Source organism: Mobula birostris, chromosome 20 (genome assembly GCF_030028105.1).
Source record: "Mobula birostris isolate sMobBir1 chromosome 20, sMobBir1.hap1, whole genome shotgun sequence".
NCBI classification, from domain to species: Eukaryota; Metazoa; Chordata; class Chondrichthyes; order Myliobatiformes; family Myliobatidae; genus Mobula; species Mobula birostris.
Window position 1 is genome coordinate 9,726,231 of NC_092389.1, and position 23,277 is coordinate 9,749,507.

A 23,277-nucleotide genomic window follows, 5' to 3' on the forward strand; every position below is an offset into this window, starting at 1 on the left:
ATAGGTGAACTAATGTCAGAACTCTTCCCTAGGCCAGTATTCTCAGCAACAGCACTTTTTAAAAAGTCCAATCACTTCTAGCAGGCAGGCCACATTTTCTGTGTGACTGACTTCAAATTCTAAAATGAGCACTATTCTGAATCGTGGGGATAAAAACTTTCAGGAAGATGGAGATGAGATGATTCAAGAATGTTCTCAGTCTCTGGGGTAAGGAGGACAGGATCCAGGTAGGCACCAAAGCACCATTTGTTTCCTCACTGGGATACATGAAAAGCAAAAATGGGAAGAATGCAAAACATCTATCTGCCTATTTTATTGAGCACTTGATGTCCCACCTGTGGCTGAGTTGGTTTATTTTGCATTGTAGTTTTCAAAAACTTCAGAATCCACAGAACTGAAGGAGAAACAAGTCATTCTTTACTCTTTGGGACCCCCCAAGAATTTACAGATCAATGAATTCAGAGAAGCACTCCAGTGAAAACTGTATCACTGTTACTATGTAAATTGACACTTTTCTCTGGCCAAGCATAACTTTGTTTTGATATTTTTCTTATTTGGACAATAACCTGATATTTCAAAAGCTAAATACAGCAGGTGCTCGAAATGTGATTTCAAACAATGAAAATGCAGTGTTCAGTCTTGTCTGTCCATGTCCCCCATACCTTCACCTTTAAATAGAGTTCTTTGTGAAGCAGTGCTTTCCTGCAATGTCTCCTGGAAAGCCATACACTAAAAATTTCATTTTTCCCCTTTGCAAGATCATTTGTTATTTATGCCCACCAGGTGGAATAACTTTTAAACTATGACATGTACACTGCAATGAATGGTTCTGGCAATTCTGTATATTGAAACTAAAGCATATAAAGTTCTATCAGTTGATTTGCAAGGAAGTTCATTACTACAAAAATTACATTGAGAAATATTTATTGATAATACATCTTTCAGATGTGATCGACTCTGGGTCTTGATGTTCATTCTGCCTACAAATTTGTATTACTAACAATTATAATAAATTCCAATGGATTTTAATTTTGTTATCCAAAATTTCTTTTATAATTTGCAAAAAACAATTTTAGCTCCAGGAAGCCATCCATACATTGCATAATTTATCCTATTTATGATTTTTAAATGCAAAAAGTCATGTTGTATTCTAAAGTTTAGTCACAAAGTATTGTTGACTAATGACAAGACTTCATTGCACAAATGATGCCAAAGAGGTTAGGAGATTCTTAACACTAAGTAGCATCTTAATAATTCTAAAATTAATGGGAATTCTTGTTTGTTAAGTTTATACTGATTTGTTTTTCCTGTTTACTCAGTTTCTTTTTGCAGACACCAAAAATCGTTGCTTGTGGATCACTTTGAACTTCTGCTCTTCAATCCAGCACGTTCCTATTCCTTTCAGTCCAACAGATCTTCTCCTGCACAGCACAAATCCCAGTCTTGTTCTTGGTTATGATAGCTCTCATCCAAACAAACAGGTATTATTTATTTGTCTCAGCCTTGCTGTATGCAGGAAATGATTGAAGAAAATTGATGAATAGTTGTGGTCACCTCACTACAGGAAGGATGTGGATACTACAGAGAGTACAGAGGAGATTTACAAGGATGTTGCCTGGATTGGAGGGTGTACCTTATAAGAATAGGTTAAGTGAACTTGGCCTTTTCTCCTTAAAGCGACAGAGGATGGGGTGACCTTATAGAGGTGTATAAGATGATAAGGGACATTGATCGTGTGGATAGCCAGAGGCTTTTTCCCACGGCTGAAATGGGTAACACGAGGGGACATAGTTTTAAGGTGGTTGGAAATGGGTACTGAGGGGATGTCAGGATTAAATTTTTCACAGTGGTGGGTGCATGGAATGCACTGCCGGCGGCGGTGGTGGAAGCGGGTACAATGGGGTCTTTTAACAGCTTAGGTAGGTACATGGAGCTTAGAAAAATAGAGAGCTATGTGCTAGGGAAATTCTAGACAGTTCCTAGAATAGGTTACATGGTTGGCACTATATTGTGGGCCAAAGGGCCTGTAATGTGCTGTAGATTTCTATGTTCTAACAATGGTGCTGATTCTTGGGAGAATGCTACTTTGAGGCTACCAAAGCCAAAAATAAGTAAAATGTTTATTTGTTTAGGAGGTCTTGTGCTTTATTGAAGAATTTATAGGCATTATGTATAAAACATGTTGTTTTGTGCAAGAAAATAGATTCCTGTTTGTTTTTTTTTAAAATGCTTGTCGTGTAGAAACAAAAGGAATCACTTTTTAAATTGTAGTTTCCCTGTAGAAAATAGATAAAAGTCATTACTTGCCTCTTAATATGTATCAGTCAACCTGCTAACTTAAAAAGAGCCCAGGTTAAAGTAAACTTTAAGACACTTTTGCTATGGCTTGTATCATGGCAATTTTAATTACATGGAATGCATGGCTGCATTCAGTAATTTAATTTATTATTGCGGTAAGTGTTAAGGCAGGCTGCCATGTATGATGGTAGCAATGGCCAAAATTGTGCAGAATGTGCACAATTATTAGAGCATTTCAGAACCACAAGACGAACAACCTTTGTATGTTTTTATTTGTAATACTCAACCTTAAAAAGGTTATCTGCTTTTCCATAATTTTAATCAATTAATTTACTTGCCAATTGGCATCAGGCACCACGGTAGCTAAGCAGTTAACATGATGCTATTACATCTCGGGGCTTCAGAGTTTAATGCTGACATCCTCTGTAAACAAATTAGTATGTTCATTACCCTGTACGCGGTGGTTTACACCGGGTGCTCTGATTTCCTGTGATAGTCCAAAGACATACCAGTCACTGTAAATTGTTCTGTGGTTAGGCAAGGGTTAAAATCGATGGGTTGCTGCGAGGTGCAATTCGATGGGCTGGATGGACCTGTTCCACTCCGTATCTCTAAATAAATACTTGGAGCATCACTTTTTTTTAATGCATGTTGGTGGCCTTATTCAAAGGAATGGCACAAATTTTGGGCAAACACCCAACTCCTCAGCTTGGGTTGTTGCAGGTACCATTGAAATTGGTAATGAGTCTAGGAACAGATTGCAGGGTCAGTTGTGCTTGCACTACACAGGTGAAGAAGACCTGATAGTGCTTCCAACATACTCCAGTAGCTAACAGCTCTTAATGAATCTGCTGGCTGTTGACAAGCATGATTCAGTGTAATTTGTTGCTGATTTTTGAAGTGTTTCAACTTAAATGCCATTATATCTTCTCTAGGTTGCTGTCTAAAACAAAAACTTAAAAATTTTGGTGGGACAATAATGAATATTTAGGTATACCTTGTGTCCTTAACAGGAGCATAACCTCCAGTTGTTTAATTTGTTTTCCTTGTTAGTTTTTCCCAGGTAGGGCTTAAATTTTAATTTCCCTGTATCTTTGGTATTTGGATGCTGCAAGAGGAATTTTACAGGTATTTTCTTTCAGTCTGATGAATCTATTCAGGATCCTGCAGTGTGTACTTCAGTGTGACCTTTCCTAAGAAAAGGGTTTTTATCTTGCAGCTTTGGAAATCTGATGACTTTGGACAAACATGGATCTTGATTCAGGAGCATGTGAAATCGTTCCACTGGTATGGATAATTACGTAGTTTTTAAATGTTAATTTGTCTAATTTGGAATTTTAAAAAAAGTACTGCATGTACTCCCAGATTACATTGTTGGACTTGAGGGGCCAGTTAGTGCATGTACATTGAAGTCCTTGTAATTCGTGTGCTTGGAATTGACTTTCACAGAGTAGATTAAAATACTGTTTTGGATTCTCTGAACAAGCTTTATTAAATGGTTTATAGCTCCTTTGTAGAATTGTGCATCTTGAAACTTGTTAAATCTGTTGGAATGATTGACTATTTTCATTCCCATATTTCTGCTGATTCTGTGACATAATAGGGTAGATTGGCTTGTTGGGAGGAAAAGTGGAATAGCTTGCATTAGATTGTTCTTGGCTGTGGGAAAATTTTGACTACAAGGCCATCCTACTAGGTGGAAGACTATGCCACTTTGTGGTGTAATTCTAAGAACAATTGTTGCATCAATTGGCTGTAAAGAATTTTCAGAAATTGCAATTGTATTTGCTCTTCAATTTTGCAGGGGTGTAGAACCATACGACTCTACTACTACAATTTATGTTGAGCGCCATGAGCCAACAGGTTCCTCTAGCATCATCAAAAGCACAGATCTCTTTCAGACTCAAAACCATGAGATTATTTTGGAAGGAGTAGATGACTTTCAGTTGCAAGGCAAATACATGTTTGCCACAAAAAAAGTGGTGAGTATTCTTATACATATTTTTGCTTTAAGAGAAAGTCAAATAGAAGAAAAGCTTTTGCTGTTTCAATGTGTTCAACATTGGTCTTTGAGCCCATGATAAAAACTAGCAAATACCATTGGTTAATTAAGACCCCAGGCGCTGTAGCAGACCCATTGAGAATAGCCAATTGGAAGATAAAAGTACGTGCCTAGGTCTTGTTTAGTTTTGTTTTCCCCTGTTGATTTCCTCCACAGTGCAACTGTTCCCTTCAGAGCAGGATATTCCCCTCGTTTGATGAGATGTCATGTAGCTTTGTCTGAGTGAATCTTTCCCAGAGTTTTGGTAACTTTGTCATATCTGGGAAGTTGCCATGAACTTGGTGGTGGTGGGTGGGGATGGAAGTGTGAATTAGAAAAGAGAAGGGACAGGTGGTGGCATAATGTTGGAACTAGCGAATATTGCCAAGGATAATACATTGAATATGGTGGCTGGTGGGGTGGAAGGCAAGTGCCAAGGTGTTGGTCAAGTGACATTGTTAACAAGCTATTAAAGAGAAATTCTTTCCTAAAATTAACTAGTATATGTGGAGACAAATATGTTGAAAATACAAGGGATAAGTTGGAATCTGAAATTCTTTTTTCAGAGATCTTACTATTTTCCTTTTTTCCTTTCATTTCCAGATTTTAAGCTAATCTTTTAATTAAATGTACTTGTACAGTTCTGTCTCTACCAGATTTACTGGTAGAAGTCAAAACTAGGTGATTTCACAATAGGATAAATTGCATGAATCTTATTGCTGCTAATTGGAACAGTCTTCAAAGCTATTCATTTAGGAAGTTGGCTGTGAGCATCTTGACCTTGTTTCATATGGGGTTCGTGGACCACCCAACAATACCCAAAATTGAGATTATTGTAATTTCAAATTTTCATTTGTCCTGGTTTCCTGGTGATTTCTGGGAGGTTTTTATGATTTGTGGAAGCTAGTCATCCATGTGCTCAGGAGCTAGTCATGGGATGATTCTGAATGTGTTCCGTACCAAATAGTTTGATTTTTGAGTTGTGGGACTGTAAACTTAAATTTGCCGGACCAATGACTACGCCACAAACAGTTCTTTACTTTATTCTTTTCACCAGTTTATTTGTTGAAACTCAGCCAGCGAGAGGTCCGGAGCCACACACTAGAGGGAGAGGGTTTTGTGTAGTACCTCTATCGAACCTGCAAACACGTTACAATTTATCGAACTAGCTTAAGAGACAAAGAGCACTTAGTTCAACTGGTATTCCCACCAAGTCTGTTGGAGCAAAACTTAACTACTTAGGTAAGAGAGTCCACTAAATCAAGGTTTTACTTACAGATAGATGTACTGTCCAGTCCTTATCAGTTATTCCCTTTGCTAGGCCCTGATTTAATTATAGACAGATGTTCATTCCTTTCCTTGTCAGTGAGGCCTCCCTTTCCCTAAACAAACGAGGGTACTTAGCTCATTTCTTGCAAAACCATAAGGCAGGATGTGTGCGACTGATAAGCAGAACCCAACCCCCAGAACATAACATTCTCAGGAGACGTCTGCAAGGTTGTTAGTCTGAAACCAGTCTCAGGTAGATTACTCAGAGCAGAATAAACAGAAGTTTGTACGCAATTTTAACTGGTTATCTACAAGGGTCTAAAAATCATTTCCTACTTCCCCAATACCCTTAAAACTTCATCAGGACTAGATGGTTAGTTAAACTGTTGTGCACTATCTAGCATGGAATATTTAACTTGAGAAGGTACCAAGGATATTGTGTAAAGGGTCTATGAATACAGCCCTGTGATGTACCAGCCAGTGTGCTGATAAGGGTGACCACAGACCTGCACATTTGATCGATGTTCTACAAAGTGTTGATGAAATGGCTATACTGCTTAGTGTAACACCAAGCAGTACAACTACACAAAATGTGACCTTTTTTATTTTTTTTTTGTAAGGGAAGATCATTTAGTTCTACTGTATGTACATCAGTCATTCTTTATTGCACTTTCATATCAATGTTAAGAGAATATTTATGTAGAAATTTTCTTTTTACAATACCTTTCTTAAATAAGACTGGGTACAGGTTGAATGCTAAGTGTGTCAAATATGGTTTGGAGTGAAGGAAATGTTCTTGGTTACTTTCACTTGAAGATGGTTCAGTCATCACTAGATATAATTTGGAATTTTTATTTTAAGTGCATTTGGTTCCAGAAACTGACTCTGACCCGATCACTGGCGCATGGCATGATATGGTGCCAGACATTCTCAAAGCAAACGCTTCAAGTTGTAGAGCTTGAACAAGTCTTGCCCACAGACTTGTTTTGTAGCTGGTTAGGCTGGTCTCTATGCTGAGCTGGCTGTCAACAGCTTGAATGTTTGTCAACTTTTCTGACATTAAAAATAAAATTTAAAAGCATGAGAGAAAAAAAAAATCAATCAGCATAGGCTCCGAAATGTAATCTTTTGAAATTAACTGAAATGTGCCCCCCCCCCCCCCCCCCCCCGGGCCAGGAGTTAGCTCTCCATTGAAGTGAATTATTGAATTTGCAGTAAGTTGATGCAGAATTGCCTGCACTTCTGTGAAATCAATGTTGTTTTACATAAGCAAGTATACAATGAAAGGGACACTTGGGCAGGATATTTGGTAGTGTGGACGAGTAGAGGGATCTGGGGGTACATGTCCACAGATCCCTGAAAGTTGCCTCACAGGTGGATAAGGTAGTTAAGAAAGCTTATGGGGTGTTAGCTTTCATAAGTCGAGGGATAGAGTTTAAGAGTCATGATGTAATGATGCAGCTCTATAAGACTCTGGTTAGGCCACACTTGGAGTACTGTGTCCAGTTCTGGTCGCCTCATTATAGGAAAGATGTGGAAGCATTGGAAAGGGTACAGCGGAGATTTACCAGGATGCTGCCTGGTTTAGAGAGTATGGATTATGATCGGAGATTAAGGGAGCTGGGGCTTTACTCTTTGGAGAGGAGGATGAGAGGAGACATGATAGAGGTGTACAAGATAATAAGAGGAATAGATAGAGTGGATAGCCAGTGCCTCTTTCCCAGGGCACCACTGCTCAAAAGAGGACATGGCTTTAAGGTAGGGGGTGGGAAGTTCAAGGGGGATATTAGAGGAAGGTTTTTTACTCAGAGAGTGGTTGGTGCATGGAATGCACTGCTTGAGTCAGTTGTGGAGGCAGATACACTAGTGAAGTTTAAGAGACTACCAGACAGGTATATGGAGGAATTTAAGGTGGGGGCTTATATGGGAGGCAGGGTTTGAGGGTCGGCACAACATTGTGAGCCGAAGGGCCTGTTGTGTGCTGTACTATGCAAACAACAGGAATTCTGCAGATGCTGGAAATTCAAGCAACACACATAAAAGTTGCTGGTGAACGCAGCAGGCCAGGCAGCATCTCTAGGAAGAGGTGCAGTCGACGTTTCAGGCCGAGACCCTTCGTCAGGACTGCACCTCTTCCTAGAGATGCTGCCTGGCCTGCTGCATTCACCAGCAACTTTTATGTGTGTGCTGTACTATTCTATGTTCTATGACACAATATAACATTAGAAAAAAGACTAATTTTTTTTTCTTCAAGCATAAATATTAAATTGAGTACAGGAATTCATCCTACAAGATGATAACATTGCTTTTTTTTAAATCTGCTATTATTCCTGATATTTTTTTTCCCCCTCCTCTGGAACCTATTAAGATGGTGAGCCATGTGGTTCAGGTCAAAAAGATTTAAGCTGCCCCAGTGTAATAGTGAATCTTTCCAGTAGCATTGCTTCATGATACTGCAAAAAAAAAGTACAAAATTAGCTTCCAGTTTATGTCTTTTCAGTTTGAGAATTTATTCAGGTGAGTTGATGTACTCCAGGGCACTGAAATTCTCTTCCTTCCTCCTCCTCTGACTGTCTCTTTTGGGACTAAGGATGACTTCTATTGTAATCCTGTTATGAAAAGCTGAGATGCTCAGGACCTTCCCAGATGTTGTTTCTTCATTTTGGGAAGCTTATAGGTTTGTGATCCTCAACAGCAAATTGAGGATATTGTGTCTTTTTCAAGGAATCTGATACAGTCTCGAAGCTTTTTCTCTCCTGATGAAACTCTGGGTAGAGAGCTTTCTTTAGGAGTTCTTTCTAGGGCATAAAGATTGTGGCCTGTCAATCATTATGCAATTAGAGCCATTACTGCAGTTTGGGAGGTGACGCTGACTTGATCCCCTTCTATCCTACCTGTGGGTTTGAAGGATCTTACCAAGTGAGTTGGAAATCTACCGAAGTGGTGCCAAAGTTGAAGGAAGGATTCTGTTGCTTGTTCATGAGCAGATCGTTCAGTAACATTTGTTTACTGTGCTAATTTAATTAGAGGTGAATGTTGCTCAAGGCTTTTTTTTGTTATTGTCATTGTCCTCATCAAATGCATCCATAAAGTTCAAAGTACATGTATGTCACCAGATGCAGCCCTAAGAATAGATTCATTTTTGTGGGCATACTCTGTAAATTCAAGAACCATAATAGAATCAATGAAGGACCGTACCCAGCAGGGTGAACAAACAACCAATTGCAAAAGTCAATATGCTGTGCAAATACAAAAAGTAATAATAAATAAGCAATAAATATTGAGAACATGAGATGAAGAGTACTTGAAAGAGAGTCCATGGGTTGTGGGAACAGTTCAGTGATGGGGCAAGTGAGGTTATCCTCACTGGTTCAAGAACCTGATGGTTGAGGGGTAATAACTGTTCCTGAACCTGGTGGTGAGAGTCCTGAGGCTTCTGTGCCACCTTCCTGATGGCAGCAACGTCAAGAGAGCAGTGTGGCGGTGTGTCCATGATGGATGCTGCTTTCCTGCAACAGCGCTCCATGTGGATCTGCTCAATGGAAGGGAGGGTGTTACCCGTGATGGACTGGGCTGTACCCACCACTTTTTGTAGGATTTTTCATTCAAGGGCATGGATGTTTCCCTAGCAAGTTGTGATATACTCTCCACCACATATCTATAGAAGTATGTCAAAGTTTTAGATGTCACGCTGAATCTTTGCAAACTTCTAAGGCAGTAGGGTCGCTGCTGTGCTTTCTTTGTAATTGCATGTATGTGCTGGGCCCAGGACAGGTCCTCTGAAATGATAACACCAAAAAATTCAAAGTTGCTGATCCTCTCCATCTGTGATTTTCATGATGAGGACCTGCTCGTGGACCTCTAGCTTCTTCCTCCTGCAGTCAGTAATCAACTGCTTGGCCTTGCTGACATTGAGTAAAGAGATCGTTGTTGTGACACCACTCAGCCAGATTTTCAACCTCCCTCCAATATGCTGATTGGTTACTACCTTTTAATTCGGCTAACAGCCATAGTGTCGTCAACAAACTTGAATATGGCATTGGAGTTGTGCTTAGCCGTAAATGTAAAGCAAGTAGAATAGGGGGCTAAGCACACAGTCTTGTGGTGCACATATTCTGATAGATTGTAGAGGTGATGTTGTTGCCAATTCAAACTGACTGGGGCCTGCAAGTGAGGAAATAGAGGAAGTGAACAAAGGTATTGTAGGGTTTCTTATTAATAAAACATTGAGTTACTGGATGTTAAATTTGTTTTAATTTGGTTCCTTGTGTTTCTAAGCTCAGTAACTTAATGAAGGTTATAGTTGATGTTATTAGCCACAGTTTTTTCCAAATAGTTGATTTTAATTTTCATAGCAATTTATTTTGCAGGAGGCCCCAACAGAAAATGTCTCAAACTTCCTGTATTTAAAAAAAATTAGTTAAAAGCTGTATTGACTAAATCCTTTTGATATTCCTGCTTCCAAGATCTGACGTGTGAATGTGTATTGTAATTGTTACCATGAAATGTCCTATTCATCGGATGGCAGTTGAATGAGGAACAGTTGTACTTATTAACGTAGAAAACTACTAAATTCTCTTACTGAGTGATTTAAAGCCAGATATTTTGTACTGTTGACCTAATCATAGCTTTTCTTATCAAATATTGAGCAAGAAAAATGTATTGTGCAGTTAAACTCTTAATGAAAGGAAGATTTGTCTTGTACCACCCTTTCTGGATGTTTGTTGTAGTCGTTATAGTGCTCCTGCTTCATTAATGATGCTTGTTTGGGTGCTTACCCAAACTATGGTACATATTTGCTTTGCAGAGCTATCCTGAGTGGTATTTATTTTTAGAGACAATCTGTTAAAGCTTTACATAAAACATGTCCTTATTCCTTTATTTTAAGTAATAAACCATGATGACAGGGACTAGACTCAAGGTATTATTCAGCTTGGTGAGATGGGGGAAATAAATTAGCCTGTGCGTAGACTTCAGTACACGTGAATAATATTAATTGACAAAATCTCATACCATACTTTCATAATAAGTCTTTATGGCTGATTTTTCTCTTTTTTTTGCTGGTCTGATTTTTTTTTAGAAAGGTGCCTTTTGAATGGAAAGCTCTCTCTATTCTTGGGGTAGAGGTGGTGGAGAAGATGTAAGAATGTGTATGCAGGTCATCAGAACTTCTGCCTGGAGAGGGTCTTTTAATTTTGTTTCCTTCTACTTTCTTTTCTTTTGTTCTTGTGTGGGGGGTGGGGGGGTGGGGGGGAGAAGATGCATTCTCAAATTCTGGGAGCTGAACCAAAAATGTGACCAAAGTTGTGTGACATGGCTTGCCTAGCCATTAGAATCATGAAAGGTTTTGACATAAGAGGCCATTTGGCTATTGTGTCTGCCATTTGAAAAAGATCCAGTCAGCCTAATCACTATTTTACAATTGTCTGTAATCTTGCAGGTCCTTAAGTAGACAATCAGGTGTTTTTAAACCTGTGGACTTGTGAATCTAATCAATATTTTGGGTAGTGAGTTACTGTTGGGTTAATTAAAAAAAAATCATCTTGTCTTTAAATCTACACTGATTTAAAGGTATATATCTACACTGGAATCTAGCTTGCTATTGCTCCACAGAACACTGATTCTTGGTGTGTCTTTGTCTTCCAGTCCGAACACTCTCAAGTACATACCACTGTCGATAATTATTTGTTTTTTTTTCTTAATCTACTATCTGTGACCTGTTCTGGTGTACCAGGAACCAAGTGGGAATGTGAGACCTTTGTGGTGCTCTTCTGGCAATGTATTGTCCTGCAGCTCAATGTGGACGTATTGCCTATGAAGGCTGGTACTAGGTGGCTGAGCAACCACTTAGTGTTGAGATGTTAAGTTCAGAGCCTACACTTTGACTGCCACGATGAATTCAGATCTCTATTGTGGATTGACTGTGAATAGTTCCTTGGTCCTGCATCTCAGCTGTGAATAGCTGTAACAGCGGCTTTTAAGACAATACAACATAGGAGCAGAATTAGGCCATTTGGTCCATTGACCCTCTCTACCATTCCATCATGGCTGATCCATCATCCCTCTCAGTTTCATTCTCCTGCTTTCTCCTTGTAACCTTTGAAACCTTTATTAATTAAGAATCTAGCACTCTCTACTTTAAATATGTCTAATGGCTTAGCCTCCACAGCTGTGTCCATGTCAATAAATTCCACAGATTCACCACCCTCTGACTAAAGAAATACTTCCTCATCTCCGTTCTAATGAGATATCCTTCTATTCTGAGACTATGCCCTCTGGTCCTAGACTCGCCCACTATTGGAAGCATTCTCTCCATGTCCACCCAATCTAAGCCTTTCAGTATTTGATAGGTTTAAATAAGATCCTTCCCACGTTCTAATAAACACCAGTGGGTTCAAGCCCAGAGCCATCAGAAGATCCTTTTACGTAAACTCTAGTGGGAGGTTCATTTCTGAGTTTGCAGTAGGTTCTTAGTTAAGTAGTGTCAGCAATGTAGAAAACTGGTTTGCATCAGGTTCCTGTCACAACTGTGCTGTTAGTAACACATCACTGCATACATGTTATGCTGATTCCATTAGTGCTTTTGTTCAGAGGAACAAATCCTGTGCATTCAGTGAGGTAAGAAGATGCCTGCACCCCCTAGGGATTTAACATTGTTCTATTTACTCTGTCTAGGTTCTTCAGAATTTATGTGCTTCAGTGCGTTTTGCCTTCCTCCTTTGTTGCAGGGAAAGCAACCCATGCTGTTCAATCGTTAATTGTGACTCAAATTTTCAATTCTGGCAAAATTCTTGATCACCCGCAGCAATTTGTATACAATTGTATCCTATGCAGTGCTAATGAGAATTGTTTACATTTGTTGTCTTCTCTGGCAGTTCCTTGGGATTGGGAATGACTGCAGTTCTAAGGAAACTGGAAGTCAATAACTTTATACTTTATTGTCACCAAACAATTGATACTAGAACGTACAATCATCACAGCGATATTTGATTCCGCGCTTCCCGCTCCCTGGGTTACAAATATTAAATATTAAAAATAGTAAAGATTAGTAAATATTAAAACATTAAATTATAAATCATAAATAGAAAATAGAAACATGGAAAGTAAGGTAGTGCAAAAAAACTGAGAGGCAGGTCCGGATATTTGGAAGGTACAGCCCAGATCCAGGTCAGGATCCGTTCAGCAGTCTTATCACAGTTGGAAAGAAGCTGTTCCCAAATCTGGCCGTACAAGTCTTCAAGCTTCTGAGCCTTCTCCCGGAGGGAAGAGGGACGAAAAGTGTGCTGGCTGGGTGGGTCGTGTCCTTGATTATCCTGGCAGCACTGCTCCGACAGCGTGCGGTGTAAAGTGAGTCCAAGGACGGAAGATTGGTTTGTGTGATGTGCTGCGCCGTGTTCACGATCTTCTGCAGCTTCTTTCAGTCTTGGACAGGACAACTTCCATACCAGGTTGTGATGCACCCTAGAAGAATGCTTTCTACAGTGCATCTATAAAAATTAGTGAGGGTTTTAGGGGACAGGCCAAATTTCTTTAGCTTTCTCAGGAAGTAAAGGCACTGGTGGGCCTTGGCAGTGGACTCTGCTTGGTTGGACCAAGTCAGGTTATTTGTGATATTGACCCCGAGGAACTTAAAGCTTTTGACCTGTTCCACTTGTGCACCACTGATGTAAATTGGGTCGTGCGGTCTGCTACTCCTTCTGAAGTCAACAACCAATTCCTTTGTCTTGCTGACGTTGAGGGATAGGTTATTGTCTTCACAGCATGCCACCAGGTTCTTAATTTCCTCTCTGTACTCAAACTCATCATTACCCGAGATATGGCCTACAATTGTTGTGTCATCAGCAAACTTGTATGTTGAGTTTGATGGAAACTTGGCTACACAATCATGGGTGTACAGTGAGTACAGCAGGGGGCTGAGTACACAGCCTTGTGGAGCACCGGTGCTCAGAGTGACTGTAGAAGGGGATCAGAGGTGGAGAGGTTCAGCAACTTTAAATTCCTCTGTGTTATCATTTCAGACGATCTGTCCTGGGTCCAACACAAGTGCCATTACAAAGAAAACACAACAGTCCCTCTACTTTCTTTAGAGGTTTCTGAAAATTCGGCATGACATCTAAAACTTTTGACAAACTTCTATAGATGTGTGGTGGAGAGTATATTAACTGGTTGCATCATGGTGTGGTATGGAAACACCAATGCTCTTGAATGGAAAATTTGTAGTAGATAGTAAATACAGTCCAGTTCATCATGGGTATAGCTTTGACCACCATTGAGCACATCTGCATGGAGCGCTGCCACAAGAAAGCAGCATCCATCATCAAGGACCCCCACCATCCAGGCCATGCTCTCTTCTCACTGCTGCCATCAGGACAAAGGTACAGGAACCTCGGGACCCACACCAACAGGTTCAGGATGGTTGCCTCTCAACCATCGGACTCTCAAACCAGTGAGGATAACTTCACTTGCCCCATCATTGTACTGTTCCCACAACCTATGGACTCACTTTCAAGGACTCTTCATCTCATGTTCTTAGTATTTATTATTGGTATTTTTTTTTTGTTTGTATTTGCACAGGTGGTTGTCTTTTGTATATTGGTTGTTTGTCCATCCTGTTGTGTGCGGTCTTCCACAGATTCTATTAAATCTCTTGGATTTACTTGGTATGCTCGCAAGAAATAAATCTCAGAGTTGTATATGATATATGTACTTGCTTTGAACTCTGAGCGAGTTGGGGAACCTTGTGCAGGGTATAAAGTCTTAGCCACACATGAGACAGGAGGGTTCTTGATGTGGTGGGTAGGTTGATGGTAGTTTGGGAGGTGCAGTGCTGCCTGAAGGTGTTTAACTACCTTTTATCATCCTGTCCAGCTTGGTTTTGGACTTGCAGACATTCTTTGAGGTACAACTGCTTCTCTGCATATCTTGGTATGAACTATACCTTTTGCCTTGCTACTGTCTGCAAATGCATGTGTGCTTCGCTAATTTATATTCGCTGCCCTTGACAAAATCTATATGCACCAAAGGAAAATTATCAAGTTGGTCAGACATGGTTTTCCTTTAACAAATCTGTGCAGACTACTCTTGATTAATTTGTGCTATTTTTTTTTCTCAGTCAATTTCAATGTTCCTACTATCAAAATTAAACTACCTGAACCATAATTACTGTTTGATCTTCATTTTCAAACAATGTCAGAAATCTTCTAAACCTCTAGCATTGTTCCTGTAACCAAGAAGGATCGAAATGATTGTCAAAACTTAAACCAGTTCCTCTTGGTGCTTATAGTTGGAAGAATATTGGATTGAACCATGGAGCAGGGGTCATGGATCTTGTAATAGATAATGAGGCAATTTCAGTAAATGACTTTGGGGTTTAAAAAAAATCCCAAGGAAATAATTGATTATAGTTTGATAGCAAAAACCTTTTGTCACAGATAACTGTTTAAGTCAAATGCATGGAATTGCAATAAATTGAGGCTAGAGTTGGTTAAAGTGGACTGGGCAGGTATATTAGCAAGGTAATGGTAGGTTAGCAATGCAGATATTTAAGGTAGTAAAACACAGCAAAAAAAAATGTAACTCATTATAATTGGAAATTTCTGAGGAGGATGAACCAACTGAGAGCATCCAAGGAAGTTGAGGGTGAAAAAGTTGAAAGGAAAAGATGTAAAAGGAGAGAGTTAGCAGTAGACCTAAAGACTAAGATAAAATAAAAACCAATTGAATTTAAGAGGTTTGGAGTATCAGAAGTTAGGAAAGCTTCCTGCGGCTATACAAGGTATCAAATGGATGTCATGTTGAGGAGGAAACAGAGGAGTTATAATTGGCCTTTTTCTGATCAGCAGTCTGTACAACTGAGCTGCCAGAGGGGGCATTGTTGAGGCTTCAATATTTATATATTATTAAAATGGTTGCTAAATTTACTGATGGCACAGGCAGGTGTAGGAAGCTACATTGTGAAGAGGATGTCAAAGACTCCCAAGGATGTAACTAGGTTAAGGGAATGGGCATATATCTGGGAAATAGAGCTTAAGATGGGAAACTGAGATTGTTCATTTTGGTAAGTAAAATAAGAGCATGATTTTAGCAATATTCAATAATCATGCCTCAACAATTGAAAGGGTAATATACAGATACTGCAAATAATTCAAACTAATGATGATCATTGATATGGAACTGAACACAAAGGTGAGGTTGTTTCAGTTATTTAGGGTTCAGGCAAAATGGTATCTTGAGCATTGTGCGTATTAAACTTTTTCAAGGAAGAATGTTAGTGCACTGGAACCAGCGCAGGAAGCTTTATTAGATTGATAACTTGGAAGGTATGGGTTCTCTAATGAGGAAAGGTTGAACAGGATGGGCTTGAACTTAATGAACTTCAGAGAGGTGATTGAATTTTTCTGTCACTCAGAATGAGGTGAGTTTATGGCATTTGAAACACTTCAAAAGAATGGCAAAAGTAAAGTCTGAATATTTTTGGAGCAGAAATACATGAATACTTGATAAACAGGTAAAATGTGATCATGGGTGGACAGGAATGTAGAGAATGTGTCCAATCAGCCATGAACTTGTTGTATGATGGACCAGAATTGAAGGGATGGGTAATCCACTGCTATTTCTAAAGTCTTTTTTTATTTTAAAAAAAGCCGTACCTTGCTCTCTCTGCCATTTGCCATTCAGGAGCTGTAAATCTGGGAGTTTTTTGTATTGGAATGTTTATCATAAACCTCTTAAATGCTGTGCTTGCTCTGCAAGTTCTTGAATTTATTTCCCTGATGACAGTATAGCTATCAGTGAATGTGTCGTAATTTGGTTGGGAAAAGTTGGACCTGAATCATAAAATATCATTGTATATTTGAAGAAAATTTTGGGGAGATTGACTGTAGAGATGGTTAGCAAGTTCTGTGGCATTCATGTCAGCAGCTACCTCCACACTGCAGTAATCAAGAAAGCAATCAGTGTATTTACTTGGGCATCTGAGAAGATTCATTTTTTTTCCACATGAGTTCCATGTACCATAGAGAGACCATAAGACATAGGAGCAGAATTAGGCCATTCAGCCCATTGAGTCTGCTCCACCATTCCATCATGGCTGATCCCAGATCCCATTCAACCCCATGTACCTGCCTTCTTGCCATATCCTTTGATACCCTGACTGATCAGGACACTATCAACCTCCACCTTAAATATACACACGGACTTGGCCTCCGCTGCAGTCCACAGATTCCCTACTCTCTGGCTTAAAAAAAAATCCTCCTTGCCTCTGTTCTAAAAGGTTGCCCCTCAATTTTGAGGCTGTGCCCTCTAGTTCTGGATAATCCCCACTATAAGAAACATTCTCTCCATATCCTCTTATCTAGTCCTTTCAACATTCGGTAGTTTTCAATGAGATCCCCATGCTGCCTTCTAAATTTCAGTGAATACAGGCCCAAACAAAGTATCCTGATGGGTTGCACCTCGGCCTGCTATGGTAACAGCTCTGCTCTGGACGGACAGAACCTGCAGAGAGCAGGCGACACAGCCCTGTCCATCGTTCTTGTTACCTCCTTCTGTCCAGTCCATCTTCACACTCTGTTGTCCACGAAGGCTAATAGTATTGCTAAGGATGCCTGCCACCCTAGCCACTTCCTTTTCTGCCATTCTGGGGGAGATACAGAAGCTTGAAAACCTCGTGGTCCATACTGAGAATGGCTTCTGCCCCACTGCTGTCAAACTTCTGAACTAATCACTTATTTCATATCTTCACCTCCCCTACCCCCCCCCCCCCCCATCCCCACTTCCTGGTGTTGTTGCTATGTTGTCAGATTCTTGAATTCTTCTCTTGGTTTTCCATTATCGTCACTTTGGTATTCCTTTTGGCACTATTTCAGATTATACAACAACCTTTGCACAGTTCTACTGTTTAGTGCTCATTGCTGTTTTTATTATATTTGTTATTACTTTGAGCTTCATATGAGCAAGGAATTTCATTGCACCCTGGTGTGTATGACAAAAAACTATTGAGTCTCATGTATGGCTGTGTAGGTATGAGTTCAGAATTCCCAACCAATTCAGAGTTTTATTTGTTTATTTCGGTCTGATGTGATGGCCAGAATATATTCTGGATGTTTCACTGTGAAATGCCTATTGGATTTTCCTTTAAAAGTGAGTGATCAAAATATCTGGCAGTTTATGCATTTGTCACATCATTTAAACAGTGTCAAAATCTGTGCACAGATTATATGCATTTCTCTCTAGATGGGTTTTCATTCATTGATTCAAAATTCACTGAATTGCTGCCATCTCTGCTAAATTTTTTGATTGCCGCCTTTGTTTGAGCATTGAAGATTGGAGATACGTCATCATGTTCCACTGTGTGCAGCTTCCATCCTTTTAACTAATTGCCATTATTGTACTGGGAATAAGTCCAAAACAGATTTAGTAACATTTTTTAAATCAGAAAAGAATTACATTTTATATAGTACTTTAATTGCTTCTAACATCTTGAGGTGTTTTACATCAAATGAATTATTTTTAAATGCACTTCAATCTTGAAAATGGTGCATTCAACTGCTATGGACTCAAGACTAAAACAGGCATTTGTAATATGGTATGGCTGCAAAGAAATAGGGGAATCTTAAATTCTAGTAATATTGCATTGGGACAAAGAAAGGAAAATTTTTATTTGCTGGTAGTATCATTTTTAAATTATTTGTGATATGTCACTGGATTTTTTTTTTTTGGCAACATGCGCCACCTGTAAGGGTCACACACAAAATGCTGGAGGAACTCAGCAGGCCAGGCAGCATCTATCGAAAAGAGTAAACAGTCGAGACCCTTTTGCAGGACTGTACTCTTTTCCATGGATGCTGCCTGGCTTGCTGAGTTCCTCCAGCATTTTGTGTGTGTTGCTTGGATTTCCAGCATCTGCAGATTTTCTCGTTTCCACCTGCAAGGGTGGCGTTTTGGCACGTGATAAGAGACCTTTCTTAAAACCTCGTGCCTGGTTAATTGATTTCTTTAATTCCATTGGAGAGATCTGAAAATGGTACAGCACCAGAAACTTGGGAATTCCTGCAACAAATGGGATTCTCACATTGTGTGTTTATTCTATGCAGCAGGGCCACTTGCCATTGACCTCCTTGCCATTGGACAATGGACCTTGCTCTGTCAGGGTCATGCAGTGGCTACTTATCAATGGGCATGTCAAATTAACAGAATTCATGCATAGGCACCTTCCATTCCTTGGAACTGGAATGGAAGCAGGTCATCCTCAACATTCAGGGACTGCCCAGAACAACAACTACTACAAACTGATTATGGGCTACTTTTTTCCCAAAATAACCAACTCAGATTTCTAATGTGGGATGGACAATAAATGGCAGCCTTTATCTCCTGTCTCGTATGCTCAATTGAAAATACCACAAACTAGATTAGAATTTTAAATGACTGCTGGTGTTAACTTGTCTTTTAATTTAAGAATGGCTGTAAATTGTGGTATCCTGATGAAATTCATAACCTTGGTATAAATTGACCCTCTGTCACTTTCTGTCAAGGTTTTAATACAGAAAATTGATTAACCAGAATTGTGCCAAAAACAAGTTGCTGAAACCTATTTCATTTTAGGCCCTGCAAATTGAAAAAATACTTAATATATCTGAAAGGTTAATGTTTCTAAGCAGTATTGTTGAAAGTCTGAGATACAAGGGCCTTTATAAAATGTTAGTGCCCTGAAGGGTGTAATGCTAAGAACTTGACAGGCTTCCCTGAGAAATACATCCAGTCTTGTTCTCGATCAGTATTATAATTTGCATTCTCAGAGTGCCATCTGGTGGTTACTTTTTGTGCTTATAGATTCCTTATTCACTTAGCATGTTCGGCATAGTTTTTTTTGATTAATTGCATCTGTTTAACATGCAATTGTATGAAAGGCATTTTGAGTTTACTGAGAGAAAAATGTGGTGCAATTCTGTCACATTAACAATGTGTTTTTGTCATTTAAAAATGTAATGTATAAGACAAACAAGATTGCAGCCTTTCAGCTTGTAAACTAACAAAGCTTGAACTACTTTTGATCTCCCCACCTCATTGCTTTCAAAATCTTGAACAGAGTAGGAAACTAAGTTGGGAGCAACCTGTCTGTGGCTTCTGACTTGGGCTTGGCATCTTTCACTAGGGCCAGATACTCTTGTATTGGCTTTCTACAGATGTAAAAAGCCACAGATATAATACGGTGTGATGCATTTGTAATATACAAGTAATGGAAGCTTTGAGACCAGAGTGCGAAATATCTGAAGCCACCCCCAAACAACTTTTATGGGTCACGTCATAGCCATGATAGGCCACAAATTCCAGGCAACCTTGTCTATTTTCTTAAGTTATTAGCTGGTAGATTTATTTTGAAATTTATAGATCTGAAAAACTGTTGCAACTATTCACTGGTGGAAAAAGTATGAAGTTAATGAGATGTAGACATGTGGCACAGAGTTCCGTAGCATATGCGTAAGACTGTTTATGAAGTTAAGCAGCTTGGTTACTCTCTCATAAGTGGCTTTGTGTCTCTGAAATTGGACTGCTTCATACTTTCAGGTTCAATAGATTTTTATTGACTTCTAGTTTGGCACCTGGTGTGTTTGTTGACTGCTTTTCATATTGGTAAATGTAGAAGTGTAATTCTCTTCTGTTGGAACTATGCAGAGTCAATTAGTGCACAGTTGCTGTAGTAGCAATTCCTCATGGAGTGGAGTGTGTTGGGGAGCTTGTGTGTAGCTGGATAGAAAGGGGAGGAAGTAGAAAGAAGAGACACAGTAGGTGACTATATTCAGGCAGAATCTTGAAAGGTCTGGCTTAATACATGTCCATGCAAGCAGCAGTGTAAGTGCATGTCTGATTTGGTGAAGTGCCCTCATGTGCTGCTGTCACTACTCTAGTCACAACAGAGCAAGTGTAGTTTTCTAATTGTAGCCTTTCCTTTTATTAAGGAAAATGATGGTTTCCTCTTTGCTGTAGTTCATACATATTTTTTCTGTTTCTCATAGCATCTTCTAGGGAGCAGTGACCCATCTGTGGTGCAGTTGTGGGTTTCAAGTGATCGGAAACCAATGAAACGAGCTAATTTCCTCACAAAGCATCGAATAACAGTGAGTAGATGACTAGTAAGAACACTAAACAGCTAAGTTCTTCATACATGTGTTAATCAATGCAAGTTCTTAAAGTTTAATGGTCAAGGGAAATTCAGTTGCCTGAAAACACAAGGGCATGCTCAATTGCAATCTATTTTTTTTTTTTAGAAAAATCGTGCTGTTTATAATTTTATGCTGTGAACAACACATTACATCAGTGTTCCATAATGCTAAGTGACTTTTTATTCACCACACCATTTTCAACAGAATGTAAATGTATGCCATATTAATAATATTTAGGAGTTCAGGAAATGTCATCCATCTAGCTGTAATTGTGCAGTAGATATACCTTCACTTTTTTTTTACTTGTTTTGATTTTAAGTAACAATTGTGCAAATTTTGATGTGAATATACTGTCTTTATGTATTACTTAGGAGTATTATGTGGCTGATGCATCGGAAGAGCAAGTGTTTGTTTGTGTCAATGTTAACAGTAATGTGACCAATCTCTACATCTCTGAAGCAGAGGGCCTAAAATTTTCTCTGTCTCTGGAAAATGTACTGTATTATCGTCCAGGAGGTGCAGGAAGTACAACTCTTGTGAGGTAGGTCAATGGACACTGTGGTGCTTGAAAGAAATGAAAACGTTCTGTATCTAATTGTTCTCAGTGAAAATATCTTTGGTCACATATTCTATGTGCTCTAAGTTAAAATAAAGCTCTTCCATTCTGTTGGGATGTTGCCTTTGATCTTTGTCAAAATTGTAACTATAATTCCCAGATTTTAATCTTTGTTGGCTATCCATTTCATACTAGTAGTCACCTTGCTGTGGGCTTGTTTCTGCAAAACAAAAGGATTCAGGCTAGTTAAGTTCACTTCCATTCATTGTAATTGTCTATTTGGAGGAAGACTGCATGATATTGTTCTTTTCTAGGGCATGTGATTGACCTCAGTGCTGCTATATAAAATACTATTATAACCTGGCTTAGAAATTTAGACTTCAAGATAAAAGTTGCTACTAATGCTGTATGATAAGATAAATGTATACTTTTAGTTACTTGTGTATCTACAAACTACAATCTTTTGTTTCACCATCTCATTTTAAATTTTTCTGTTCATTGAATATCTGATATCCTACTTATTCTACCAATGTTGAAAGTTGCCCAAATAGCTGCTGCACTGTAGACAATCTTAAATCATTTTTGATCTTGATCCATATTAGAAACATTTTATTTGGACAGTATGGTCTTTAGTTAGATTTGCGCTATAGGTCTCCTAAAAATTTCAGACCTATATTTTATCGAGGCACCACCTGACTAAATTGGTATTTGGTATCAGTGGATTTGGAATTGCTGCTGCAATCTAATGGACAACTGCTACTCCGTTTCACTTTGATATGATTCATCATGTACTGTACTTCCACTCCCTTGTCAAAGGATGAGCAAAATTTCAGGATGTTATGTTTACTTGTATAATAGACCTACAATAAAACCAGTAGGAAAATGGTTACTGTAAAAGTTGCTGACATTTCCATTATTCAAGTAGTAGATTGTTTCCTTGCCAAAGATCCCCATTTAATTTTGGATCATGCACCTAAGCTTTCATAGTTTGTATTCCTTAAAAAGACAAGATTTTTAAAAATTCTGTTCTTATCACATTAGCTCATTTGCCATTTTATTTATTTTGGTTTCCTTGAGCAGTGTGAAATTGGTAAGAGCCATTCTTCTTTCTTGGCACACAAAAAGTAACCTTCACAAAATATTTCTGCTATTTTAATTTAATGAAAGTGTTGCTGGATTCACAATAGATGAATAATAAACCAGAGTCTGTTAATTTGTATATCTTAAGATAAAAATAAAACCAAAGATGCAGTTAAGGAGCATGTTGAAGCTGTATTGGGAAGTGTAGGATAAAAGATGTGCTTTTTAAAAAAAAAAAATGTATACCACTTTACAAGGTAATTGTAGATGAGAAAATCCATTCAATCTATCTTAGTTCACTAGCATAGGAAATCCAGTGGAGACTGGTACGAATACAATATTGTAAGGGTCAGAGTATAAGGCATTTCAAACCTGTCATTAGAGAAAGAGGATTTTGTATCAGAGATGCAGTATATTGCTAAGGTGATAGAGAGGGCTTGGTGAGAGAATAGCCTGTGTTGGTATGAAAGGAGAGTATTGGAGACTTGCAGGAAAACATCTCACAATTGTGACTTAATAAAGTAAGCCACAAGGAGAGATGGCCTAGTCTATCATCTTAAAACTAAGATCTCATCAGAAGAGCAACATCCTGGAAATTGACTACCTCACTGACCCATGGGTCCCATGTTTGAACAAGATCTCCCAAGCAATCTGACAGCCCTGAGCCAAACACAAAGCCGACAAGGCGGATGAAACATTTACACTGATGGAAGCTTGGGGCTGGATGGGTTTTGAAAAAGATTGGTTTATAACCATGGAAGAATTCTGACATAGTTTTATATTGCCTGTGGTGTCAGATTGGAAGCCAGTAAGGCAATGAGTAAGCAGGATTTTGAGGGAAAATTAGACATGGGTAATAAGAATGAGGAACT

General features: G+C 39.0%; 1 protein-coding gene across 2 annotated transcripts in view; it reads left to right on the forward strand.

The window, feature by feature from the left end:
• The window catches only part of sorl1 (sortilin-related receptor, L(DLR class) A repeats containing), a 244,381-nt gene that overhangs the window by 77,023 nt on the left and 144,081 nt on the right, over positions 1–23,277 (forward strand). For both annotated transcript variants that reach the window (XM_072238121.1, XM_072238122.1), the window contains exons 4-8: positions 1,320–1,481; positions 3,518–3,585; positions 4,103–4,280; positions 20,623–20,724; positions 21,141–21,310. In XM_072238121.1, the coding sequence (XP_072094222.1) occupies positions 1,320–1,481; positions 3,518–3,585; positions 4,103–4,280; positions 20,623–20,724; positions 21,141–21,310 (680 nt within the window). The remainder of the gene's footprint in view (positions 1–1,319; positions 1,482–3,517; positions 3,586–4,102; positions 4,281–20,622; positions 20,725–21,140; positions 21,311–23,277) is intronic.